Source organism: Myodes glareolus, chromosome 8, assembly GCF_982192425.1.
Source record: "Myodes glareolus chromosome 8, mMyoGla1.1, whole genome shotgun sequence".
Taxonomy (NCBI): domain Eukaryota; kingdom Metazoa; phylum Chordata; class Mammalia; order Rodentia; family Cricetidae; genus Myodes; species Myodes glareolus.
Window position 1 is genome coordinate 35,175,493 of NC_142033.1, and position 13,193 is coordinate 35,188,685.

Here is a 13,193-nt window from a genome sequence, read left to right on the forward strand (position 1 = left end):
AAAACAATGGACCAGCCACTCGCTGTCTCAGAGAGAACCAAAAGAACACCAAGCTGGGTTCAGACAGAATAAGCATTGCTAAGGTCATGGGCTTTTATCTGTATTCCGGGGATCATAAAGTATTCTTTTGAATGGCAGTTAAGGTTGGGGTGCTGCTCAGTGCTAGAGCATCCTGTAGAATGTATAAGGCCTTGGGTTGGATCACTAGCACCCCAAAGCAAAGCAAAGCAAAGCAGAGTGTGAGGGAGTGGAGGAAGGGGCTGTGTCTGTTGCTTTGTCTGGATGTCTTGTATTCATTTTTTAGATTGATTGAATGTCTTCTTTATCAGTGTGTTTAAGATGCTGTCCTCTGTTAGTGCTTACAGGTCAGTGTGACTCCATAGGGGAATAGGACAGCCATCCCCAGGTGGGACAGTGCGGTATATCACTGATATTTTTCTGCTTGTCTGAATGAAAGAAGACACCTGAAGAACAGAGCTGGGACCTTGGGTCTGAACGATACAGTCCTATTGCTATGGGATCCAAATCAGCTTTGAGTCTTCCCTAGCTACTCTGTGCTCTTAAGACAAACTACTCTGTCTCTTTAGCCCTCACGTCCTTTCGCTGGTGGAATAAGTATTTTGTTTGTTGAGTTTTGTTTCAGCGAAGCGTTCAAGAAAGGGCTGTGAAGTCAAATAAATGCCAAGGCTGACAAATCGGATGAAAGCTCTCTGGTGACTTACGTAGCTCTTAAGAGAGCACATGGGCTCAATTGCTTGGTGGCAGCTGTGTCCCATTCTGGGTCACGTGTGAGAGGTTGTAGTCAGAGAATGTGCATATCTGAGATGACTATCCCAGAGGTCACCGTGGCTGCATTCTGCAATGTTGTCTTACAGTCAAGAGTGCCTGTGCAGACATACTTGCCCGAATGTGAGAAGTAGCTTCAGAAACCATATGTTGGGAGCGTTAAGAGAAAGAAATAATATCAATATAGTGGACAGATGGGAAAACAATAAATTTAAGGCTGTATATCACGTGGATGATGAAGTAGGGCATCTCTAGAGTCAGGGCAGGAAACAGTAAGATTTCAGAATGACTAGGGCAGCTGAACAAATCAAAAAAGATGAAGAGAGGAAAATTTAGTGTTTTCTTGGACAAAGCTAATTCTGAAAATTTTATTGCATACCCAATGAAGTATTTTTAGAGTTTCTACTGATTTCATATTGAAAAGTTATTTGTAAAAATTATTCTGATTTTACCAAGCAAGGTCAATGATGACAGTGAATTCCTGCTTTGAATATGGCATCCCAAGATGTGTTTGATTTTCTTTTTATATCCATGTTAAATTCTCTTAATAAATCCATCTTTACCATAGCTATAAGTGTATATCCATATTAAATTTCATGGTTTAAGTTTATAACCTAAAATGACTGGTTGTAAATGGTTCTGAGATATTATTGAGTGAACATGTTGATAAATTCCTTTTGGCGATTTTAATTCTTTTTTTTTTTTGCTTTAATGCTATGTCTTTTGATTTCAGTGCCAGCATTTTGATATTTATGCATAAACTTATTTTATTATAACAAACTAATGTGTTCCTAAGCTTATGAATTAACACATGGCTGTTTCTGCTGAGTCTGTTTACTAATCTTAACATTTAATTTTTAAGTTGCACATCTGAGATAACCAACCTTACTGAGCCTCCTAGTGTGGCAAAAGCTTAAGGGTTATTATGTCTCTTGTTCACAATTCCCTTTGACTGAGGTTACACCATCATTGTGAGTGTCTATCACCAAGGACCACACAGATTTTGACAAGAACGTCCTTGAACTCTCGGTGTTGCTGTTAGTATTATTTCCATTGTATAGTAAAACCCAGAAGTGGTAGAGACGGCTGTGGCCGCGTTGACACACCTGTTGTATGTCTAGCAGAACTCTAATCCAACAGATAGGGCAAAAATAATACTGACCTTACCATTTTTCAAAATGAATATGAGAATGGCTCCTATTCGTGACTGTTGAAAATTCCAAACCTAAACTAGAAATTGAGTTTTATCTTTAGAACAATTAAGCAAGCAGTATTGATGGAAGCTGAAGAAGGGGAAACAGAGGCAAAGCCCCCGGTAAATCAGCATAGCACAGGGACCCTCCACCCCCATACTCATCAGAGGAACTCTCAGCTGGAGGTTCCTGTGTAGGCTCAGGGTCTATTGTGACAGACTATATAGGAAGTGATGTTGGACATTCTTCTTTTTAGAACCAAAGGCTGGGGAGTGTTTGCCTGAAACACAGTAAAGTAGAAAGCCAAAGGGAAGGCAGTCATAGTCTTGGAGAGAATTTTATTGTTCTATCTGAAGTTCAGTCTCTCTTGGTGAAAGCAGGTGTGTCCTCTTTGTAGAGATATTGCTTGTTTGGGTTCTCTAAGTGCCGATTATGTATCTATGCATGCTGGTATGTTTCTACATACTTCTCTTACATACAGTTCCACATAGTATTGAAATCTACACGCACTCTAATCATTTCCAGCGGTGTCATACGACTTTTGGCATGTTGTCTTTCTCTTTGTAGACACCTGTGTGAGCACTCCAAAGAGCGCTGTGAGTCTGTTCTTGGGATCGTAGGCCTCCAGTGGCCTGAAGACACAGATTGCAAACAATTTCCAGAGGAAAATTCAGACAATCAAACTTGCCTCCTGCCCAATGAAGACGTGGAAGGTGAATGTTCCAGTTTATTCCATTAGGGCATCTAACATGGATGAACATGTCAGCCAGTCTTTGCTGTCTCTGAATTATGGAGGGTTGGTTGTTTGCTTTCTATTTAGTCATCAATTAGGCTTCAAGGGTAAGGGATGCTAAACACTGCTTTATTGCCCTAGAAGGCTCTGGCACCTATCTGCTAGCTGTTATCATTGCTAGCATATGTAAAATAATTTTAGGAAATAAAAATGAGGTCAGAGATGAGCTTAGTCATCCAGCTGTTTCCCACTTTGTCCATACTCCTCTTACAGTGCCAGTTATTTGTGAATGTTGCTTGTTTTAGGAGCCATGCAGCTAATGAGAAACACCAACCCTTGGCTCTTCCAAGTGAGAAGGCTGTGTGGGATTATTAATAGACAAGTAGTCTTGAGGATTGGCCCATCAAATGAAAGATTAGAACCTCTGGGAAGCTGGGATCATGGATTGCACAAGGGATTTTAGGCTCAGGCCACTGTTAGGTGTCCATTTAGAAAGGTAATTAGTTATTGCAAAGCACGGGCACCAAGTGCTGCTCTGGAGAGATGGGGCCAAGGCTGAAGGAGATGAGCAGAGAGAAGAAAGCCGAGCAAACTCCGGGAGCTGCAGCTGTCTGGTGACCTGTTCTATCTTTAGTACTTGCCCACTCTCAATGGAAACCCGGATGTCAGTTGACGTCTTTGCAATGCACTGCTTTTTGACAGAATGTTCACCAAGTCACTTCAAGTGTCGCTCAGGACGGTGCGTCCTGGGTTCCAGAAGATGCGATGGCCAGGCTGACTGTGATGACGACAGCGACGAGGAGAATTGTGGTATGTGTGTGAGAGATGACTGGTTTTTTTTTCATTCACAATAGTAACTGTCAAGTATAAGGAACTGTGTTGGAATATGCAAACAGTTTGCTTGTTCTAGGAAGTAGCATCTGGTCTAATGCTACTGCGTTTACTTCTGACATCCACAGACCATACGCTATCAATTGATATGATTTTTCTACTAAGTTACATTTTAATTTATATTAAAATTGCAATTATATCATATATTAATATATGATATAAATTCATACACACACACACACACATATATGAGAAAAAGAACAGTTCACAAATGTGAGGGACTATTTTTGTTATTAAATTGCAAAGCAGTTCAGTTATTTGATTTCTGGGAAGAATAATGATGTCTTGGCATAGCCTTCCTGAGCTGCTAATAGGGCATCTGCATCCACAAAGACAGTTCAGGCCACAGTGTTCACATTTAATTGAGATTTATTTTCACGCCCCTCTCTCTTTGTTTCTGCTGAAAAGGATAAAGCTCTTCTTGACACCTTTTCTATTGAGCCCCAAAGTCATCATGGGGAGACTGAAGATGCCAATGGCTATTTGAACACCGCCGTTCTCGGTTTATTGTCCTGAAAACTGTAGCTCTTGTCGGCTGAGAATGTGCCAGGGATCAGAACACAGACAGTGTTTTCCAGCAAACAATGCCTGGCATTGAGCAGAATGATTGAAGTGCTATCTAAAGGCTTGCTTGCTTATGATTATTTAGTCTGTCATACCCTAAAATAAAATTGACATTTTATTCATTGGAAGCACATAAGGTAATATATCTTTTGAGATTATTTCATTCAGTTGGCCTTTGAAGTATGAAATATTGCCTTCCCCCTCAAAATGAATTTTCATAGTAAATATTGTCCTCCTGGCCAAGACAAAATGCCAAAAGCAATCAACTGAACCACTATCAGCAACTATAAATATGGACACACGCATCCTCTGGAAGATTACAGTTGTCAGGATGATGGTACAGAGGTCAGTGTAATTTTTCTATGGAGCAATATTTAATAATTTGAGAACTTACTATAGTTCGCCTGTTTGTGAGCTTTCTATAAAAAATAAAAGTAAAAATTCACTGACTGTCACATCAGTAGCATATCCAGAATGTATTAGATTTTTTACTTAAGAACTTTACGGGGGTATAGTATTTAAATGTATGGTATAAGATCAATTATCTTAGATTATTCAAAGTGGTTATATGATTCTATTGAAGTGCCTAAATTTCCAGTGGGTGACTAAATATTTGGCAGATACTTAGTTTAAAAAATAATGGGCCTTTAGTCGCAGTACTCGGGAGGCAAAGGCAGGTGGATCTCTATGATTTCCAGGCCAGCTTGGTCTATAAGAGCTGGTTCCAAGACAGGCTCTAAAACTCAGAGTAAACCCTGTCTCAGAAACAAACAAACAAAAATAATGGGTTATGTCACTTGGGGTTGCACACCTGAAATCCCAGCACTTAGGAGGCGAAGGTAAGAGGTTGACAGCTGAAGGTCATGTTCAATGATAAAATGAGTATGAAGCTAGCCTGGGCTGCTACATGAGTCTAGAAAACAAAATAAATAAAATAAAAATTACAAAATCTTGCCAAGAATAAATGCTCTTCATTCTATGATGTGGGATTCCCCTTCATATGCTGTAAATATGTTTTATTACCGTTGGTTAACAAAGAAGCTGCTTCAGCCAATGGCTGATACACAGAACAATAGAAATGGGTTAATTAAAGATGTAAGAGCTAGCTAGGAATACGTCTAGGCTATTGGCCAAGCAGTGTTGTAATTGATATAGTTTCTGTGTGATTATTTGGGTCTGAGCAGCCAGGAAACAAATAAACAGTCTCCAGCTACAATTCTAAAGTGCATTATGAAAGATAAATTCACAGTACTATAGTATAGTACTTAAATGACCCTAAATACTGATATTCTAGTTAAATAATAAGTTTTCATAAAAATTTTAATCTTATAATTAGCAGAATGCCACAATGATAAACTAAACTTTATTTCATTTTCAAAATATCATGGCTACCATTGATAGTTCTGATGTAAAAAGTTAGAAATTGATAAGAAATTAATTCATTTGGAGCTAAATTGATAGTTTTAATAGTAATAATTTACATGAGAAAATTTGCACTGAGTTTTTCAAAGTGACTCATGATGGACAAGCTCCCCTTTGCATGCATGTATGCACTCAGATGGACTGTCCAGTGTGTTGGGAACACACATCACTGATGATGTCAGGTCCCAAGGAACTCTGGGTACACTCTCCAGTTTATGCTCGGCTGTTAACCTCTATTTTCTTGTGCACATAGACCCATGAGGAAATAGAAACAGGGAAGCTGGGCTGCATTCTGTCTTTCTTATTGCTCTGACTTATTCTATGCTTCTTGCATTTAAGGTACTCAGTACTTGGTACTGCATACTGTGAACCCACAGCTCACATAGAAGTTTTAGCAACACTACTGGGGGTTCCCTTCAAAACAACACTTACTTCCGTTATGAAACATTCGATGTGTCAGAAATTAAATTGATTGTATATTTCTTTAGCAATTTTCTGTCTGGAAATGTGATTACTAAAGCACATAAATTACAGATGTACTTTCAAAATCAGTGTGGGAGAACTTAGCAGAGAATTTTGCTCTGAGTGGGCTTCTACTCTCATGATTAAATTTTTTGTTGTTGCAATTGCTACTGTAAACAAGCATTGCGAGGTTGGTTAATATTCAAGTGTTTTCAACAAATGCTTGGAAGAACTCTGTAAACCTGATTGCATCACCAGAGAACTGACTCACAGGAAGGAAGCCTTGGAGACACAGAAGGGATTAGCAGAGTTAGCAGTGTTAGGGCAGAAGTGCCTCCTCATCTTACAGGTTGACAGCTTGCCAGTAGTAAAATATAAAACATATCCATATACAGTTAAACTAGTAACTTAATAAGATCAGTTTTAGCATAACACTTTCCATGAACCAAACAGTGGAGAACAAACAGGCCTGAGCAGAGAAGCAAACATGAAAGGCAAAGAAAACAGCAAAGTACAGAGGACCATGTCTGGGCCCATGGCCCTACTGTAGCCAGGGTCTGTGTCCAGGTCTGTGGTTCCTGTTACTATTGAAGGCCATGAGATTGCCCAGGGTCTGAATGGGCACCTGAGGCTATGTTAGAGTCCAGGATCCATACTGCTGGGCCCATGATGGCAGGCTTGCACTGGCACCTGAGGCTATGGTGACAGCCAGGCCCAAGCTGCTGCTGACAGCCATGTCTGGGTCCTGCTGCAGCTGGGGTTTGTGTTGATATCCATTGCCCATGTTATCACATGGGTACATGTGAACCATGTATTGAACCATGTGTTGAAGTACAAGGGCCATGTTGATCTGTTCCTGTCCCTCACTGGTCTAGGGGAACGCCCCTACTCCACGCACTGGAGAGCTGACCCCGCCTCTTGTTTGCCTTCGAATAATGGACCCCAATCATCTCAGCACCAAGACCTGGTCCCACCCCTCACAGGTCCCACCCCTGGTCCCCACTCTCACACACACACTTGGGAAAGATGGCCCCACCCATCACCTGAGTGGGGTGGTTCCAGCAGCTGGACTGACCAACTTAGCTACCCCTCAGACACACATCCAGGTCCTTGAGTTGGTGCTCCCCGACATCTACCCTGGCTATGACCTGCTGGAGCATGTGAAGGGACTGGGTCCGTGAAACCATAGCTGCAGCATCTCTATGACTCAGGGAAAAAGCAGGGTATTTGAGAGAAGTTTCAGTGAGGGTCCAAATATTAATGGTGTACCAGAAGCCAGAGGCCCTTGAACCAGGCCAGTAACTCATTACACAGTGAACAGTTGCAAGTTAAGCTGTTTGAGCAGACGAGTCTCCGACATGATACAGAGCGGCACCCAGTGCATTGAGAAGAATGAAGAGGTCATGGAGAGGAGGGAAAGACAGAGGAGCAAAGTGGTTTTTTCTTGTTTACTTGCTTTTTTGTTTTTTAAAATATTCTCATTTTTATTTTTTTAATTTTTAATTTTAATTAACTTCTTTTTAAGTTTTCCTCTGGGAGGAGGATACAGTAAGGGTGAAGGGTGGATACAGAGGGACTGGGAAATGGGTGGGTTTGGGGTGCATGAGTTGAAATTCCCAAAGAATCAATTCAAAAATTATACTTCAAAAGCAAGAAAACAGCAATGGGATTCCGTAGTTGATTTTTGCTGTCAGGCTTTGACACTGACTGTGTAAGGCTGAGGCTTGCTTTCCTTAGGGTTAGGACCGGTCTGGGTGAGCTATTATGTAAATGCAGTAGTACCTGTGCTCTGATGCCGTCAGGGGGTCTTCTCAGGGGGCTGTTAGAAGAGAATATGGCATAAGTGAGTTCTTTATCTCGAATGTAAAAATAAAATATTTAATTACCCAAATATAGCATCATAACCCCTAACTGACCACTGTCCTGATTAGTAAATAATGATAAACCCCTACGCAGAGATAGTTTGGGAGCAGTCCAAACTGTCAAGTGGCTTCATTTATCTTCAAATTAAGAAAAAACATGGTTACCGATTATCTTTGGTCTTTTATTAAGCTCAGATACAACAAGTACCTTAGATGTAACCAGAATTGCTCCCCAGAGTCCGATTCTCTGGGGTCCTCAGAGGATCATTCATGCGATACTTTGGAAGTTTTATGGAAGGGCTTTGGATACTTTGGTACTCTTGACGAGAACTAAGGTAATTTATCACTCTGAAGGGCATGGCTTGTGGATGAGACCACTCTGCGGTCATCAGAAGAGTAAGTCGTTGTGTCTGGACATGGGGCATACCCTAAGTGTGCTTTTAGGATGCATCTGTGTGTTTGGTCTCTGACCTCTGAACAGGCCTAATTCCTCCCTGCTAAAAAAAGAGCAATGATTTTTCCCTTTGGTATTTTGCTGCTCAGTTCAGTGTGTTGCTGTCTTGTGTTGTGTAATGGATGGGGCACCGTCTTCAGAACATTGCAGTTAGGGTTGGCTTCCTCTGCTAGCTGAAAACTCCAAATATCTTGACCATGAGCTCTCTGAATCCATGTCTGGGTCTAAGAACATTCCAGTTCTTAGGATGAATGGCCAGTGAAGGACTCTGGCCATTTACCTCTCATATCTTTGGGTGATGAAACACTCTAAATCTAATTTGAGGTTAGGGAAATTTCTACTCATGTGGAGTATTTTGATTCTTGATTGGAATGACCATTTTTAACAGTGAGATTTTTTTCTTGTAATGGATTCCAAGAATCCTAAATTAATCATCCATGATATTTCTCTGAGTTCTTTGCCATAGGTCTGATGGGAAATAACATTTTTAAAGAGTATATTTATTTGGTCATTGCTTTGCATTTTAGATATCTTAAACTATATTTTCTTGGGAACTAGAGTGTTTTGTTTTTTAGATGAAGTGAAGTTGAACTTGAACTAACCATGCTTCGAGGGTCTACCATGTGCTAACCACTGTTCTGGGAGGAAATGACTGGCATCAGCAAAGACAATGGAGCCCTTGAATTTGAGGACAGCATTGACTACAGAGTAAAATCATCTAAAAAACCACAAATATATAATAGTTTAAAACTGTGAAATCATTTCTTTCATACCCTCACAGCATAATGAGGACCATGGGTCTTCTGGGGGCATCTAGTACAGTAGAATCTTGGCATATCTTAGCTGATATTCAAACACACTGCACTTAAACCAAATGATATATCATAAGTGTAGTTGAAGTACTTGCTCCTTGGTGGGGGGGGTATTGAAGTTCAAGTTGTAAACTCACAGTCTTGATCTTTTCCAAATTATTTCTGTTTTCCATACTAGCTGATGAGGCAGATAGCTGACCTTAGATATCTGGCCACCAAAATGCAATGGTTTTTGCACCTGGCTCTTAAACGAATTTTATAGGCACTTAGCATACGAGAAGCCTCTTTTACAGATGGCCCCTCAGTTTGTAGACTGAAATTGCATTTTAAGATTGCACTCTTTTGGCATATTTGCCTAAAAGCATAGCTTTCTTTATAGATGCCTTGCATACTGGCAAGTTGACTCAGAAAGTGAAAGGAACAACTCAGGAAGGATGCTAGTGCATAGCTGCTTTTTTCCTTTTTTCCGTTTCCCGTATGTTGATTTGGATTTTCTGTTAGAAGAGCTGTTCTGTTCGTCATGCAGAATGGGAACTACTGGATGCTCTACTCTCAAAACCACATTGTTCGTAGTAACCACCGACCTTCAAGAAGGAATCATGCCATCATGCTGAAGTTTCCCTTTTTACCTTGTTTGATTAAAAGTTGCCGCCATTTTCAACTGTGCATCTATCATGAATGGCTCTTTCTTCTGTTTCCAGGTTGCAAAGAGAGAGATCTTTGGGAATGTCCATCCAATAAGCAGTGTCTGAAGCACACATTGGTCTGTGATGGATTTCCAGACTGCCCCGATAGCATGGATGAGATAAACTGCTGTAAGTACCTTCACGAATTTCTTAACAGAGGTTTTCATCTTAAATATCATTTGCCTCATTTTAATATAAACTAAACATTTGGAAATATATTTATATATCTCAAAATTTTCAGTTTGCTTTGTTCTTCTGACTAAGATTTTGTCTATGAAGGTATTCCTTCATATTCCAAGAAGATAAATGTCTATAAAATACATACACATATTATTCTAACAATATGGAAAGATTAAAATACCACGCAGTATCCAAAAAAAATGGAAGACAGAAAATGTAAAGCAGAGAAGCAGAATTTGACTTAGATTCATTACATATCTTTAGGTGATGGGGTAGTTGGTTTCCTGTTAGTTAAACAGATTACCCGAGGGAGTCAATTTAAGAAGTTAGGTTTATTTTGGCTCAGAATTTGGGATGTTTCAGGCCATTTTGTAGACTCATTCCATTTGAGCCTGTGCAGGAAAGCGTATCATGGAGAAGAGGAAGCAGCAAAGACACATATTAACCTCAAGACTGTGTATTAGAAGAGAGCGAGATGATGCGGTGGTCCCTCTGGCTCCCTCAAGGACATACCTTCACTGACGGCAAGATGTCCCTCACACCTTCAGACCACTTAGTCGCTCTTCAGCTTTCCAATAGCACCACTGGCTGGAGAGCAAAACTTCAAGAGTGGGCTTCAGAGAATACTTATCCCAAACACAGCAGTCGGATAATAGAAAATATTCAGTAATATGTGCATTGTTGTCCTGTGTTTTCGAAGTAAATATGCATATATAAAACAATCAGAGGATCATAAAAAGTTTACACTTATATTAACAATGGTAGGATTGTTTTGTGCTTTTGAAATCTTTTATGTCTGAATGATATGTAGCCATGATCTTTAGAACTAGTTAAAAATTTCTTAAAGTTACAAGTAACAGAAAGCTCAACTCAAACTAACAAAAATGAAGACACTTATTGTTATGTGAATCATGCATGTGTTATATTTTTATAGTAAAAGTCATGCAAAGTGAATTCATGAGGCTATAGTAGAAATGTATCACCTTGTCTGTGACTCCTTTATTTTGACCTCAGGCTGGATGGTCAAAAGCCAAGGGCATCTGCGTGGATGAGCTGCCTTGGCCACATTCCATAGAGGAAGCGGGGGTTGTGCTCCTTGCTCTGGAATATCACTGAGGGATTCCTTGTGAGTCCACACTGGGAAGAGTCACAGCCTGTAGCCAGGGGCTTTTGTGTGGATTAGAAAAGACATTCACTACAGACATTCACAGCATAGTCCCAGTCAGGGATTAGAAGCTGTCTGCTCCAATCTGGCCTAGTTCCAAGGCTAAGTAAGGCACACGGCCTGGCAGGCAGAGTTTGGGTGGATGCTATTTTGCAATGCATAAATCATAAAACCGTAGACCAAGGGTCTCTCATGGAATCACGTTTAATCCTGGAGCGATAATTACTCTCAGATAAGAATAGTCGGAAAAATGCCACGACGTTGTTAAACTAATCAAGATCTTCCTCTGGGACTTGGGATGGCTGGTATGAACCTGGCCAAAATCAGGTTTCCTTCTCACGGAAGGAAGAGGGGAAATGGATGCTAAGTAGGCAATCAAGGAGATTTACTATAATTTTTAAAAAATCCGAAAGAGATTTATACGTGACTCAGAGAGTAATTTAATAGTGGGACCCCTAAAAAGCTATGTGTCTACGTGAACAGAGTTTACTTTCTCAAACGTTTCCCTTTTCTTCCTTCTTGGTCCCCCTGCCAGCATTTTGCCAGGATGACGAGCTGGAATGTGCCAACCATGAGTGCGTGCCACGTGACCTGTGGTGTGACGGAGGGGTCGACTGCTCAGACAGTTCAGATGAATGGGACTGCGGTAAGCTCCCGGTCGCTGCCATCTGCCCTGTATTCACATGCCTGTCAGCCATTTCAGCTAAATGAATCCTAAATTACTTCATGGGTTTTACCAGCCAAGTTCATCTATTTTGTTTGCCTGTTTAAGAGTTGACAGTGGTGATTCATGGGTGTTATTTCTAAGTAGCAAAAACATTCCCTCCCCCCAAGTTACTTCTCTGTTTGAAATGTCTATATTATACGTCTAACATTCTGCATTTAAATGTTTGGAAGCATGTCGTTTTTAGACTTAGATTTTATTTCCTCACTCAAATTCAATAGTGGTGATTAATCAGTCATTCTTGGATCATTTACATCCCCGGAAGAGGATCTGAATGTGGTCTCTTCTTCAGCTCCGTGTCTTGCCCCTCATCCAGATGCAATTTCCAGCCATGGGCAGGACTTGAAGGCATCTCAGTTAATGTGGCAGCTGTGATCTTGATTTTTTGACTAATCCCCCATTCCACACTCATCACTCCTCTCATTCACTCGGCTTCTACCTTCGTCTTTTGCAACCTCTGGTCAAATCGTGAATTTTATGTGTACTGTGCTCAGATATACAGTGTTCCTCAAATGAACTGTGGCTGACCCAGTGCAGAGGCAAGGGTCTGTGCACGTGCCACGTGAACCCTAGATTAGCACCACCCTCACCTGCTGCCATTTTCCAATGCCAAAAAAAAAAAAATGCACGGAGTTTCAAATAGCTCCTTGCAATTAGTTCTGCTAATCCCTGGGTAAGTTCAAGGCACCTGGGACTCTGCCTCTGGCCACCTTCTAATTCATAAAGGAAGGTCGGGAACTGCTTGTCTCTTTCATTAGCGTCTGCAGTGCTTTGAAAGCAGAGAGCAGAACGAATTCCTCCCTTTTCTTCGTCTCCTGTCACATTGAGGGAGCAGTGGTTTGCACAAAATGGGTCAACCCCAAGTGGTTCTCAACGAAAATAAACATGAACGAGTGCATGCAATCACAGCAAAGGCATACAAACTTCTGCTCCTTGGGAGAAGGAGTGTTTTTAATTAGGCTTTCTCGTATTTTTCCCCTTCAGTGACCCTCTCTAAAAATGGGAGCTCCTCCTCATTCCTGGCTGTTCACAGATCTGCAACCAAACACCACGTGTGTGCCGACGGCTGGCAGGAGGCGTTGAGTCAGCTGGCCTGCAGGCAGATGGGTTTAGGGTAAGGTCAGTAGTTTGTAGCACTGATGAGTTTCTCAGAGGGCTTTGCGAACCTAAGCAGTAATATCTTCCTTATGATGGATGGAGAACCGGGAAATAAGAGCCCTCCAAAGCCCTGGAAATGAATCTGGCGTGAGGAACTTATT

At 41.0% G+C, this 13,193-nt stretch overlaps 1 protein-coding gene across 4 annotated transcripts in view; it reads left to right on the plus strand.

Moving 5' to 3' along the window:
* Corin (corin, serine peptidase) overlaps positions 1–13,193 on the plus strand; it is a 197,664-nt gene that overhangs the window by 152,596 nt on the left and 31,875 nt on the right. For all 4 annotated transcript variants that reach the window (XM_087908967.1, XM_087908968.1, XM_087908966.1 and 1 more), the window contains 5 exons: positions 2,547–2,692; positions 3,415–3,522; positions 9,881–9,994; positions 11,746–11,856; positions 12,919–13,048. In XM_087908967.1, coding sequence (XP_087765093.1) covers positions 2,547–2,692; positions 3,415–3,522; positions 9,881–9,994; positions 11,746–11,856; positions 12,919–13,048 — 609 coding nt within the window. The remainder of the gene's footprint in view (positions 1–2,546; positions 2,693–3,414; positions 3,523–9,880; positions 9,995–11,745; positions 11,857–12,918; positions 13,049–13,193) is intronic.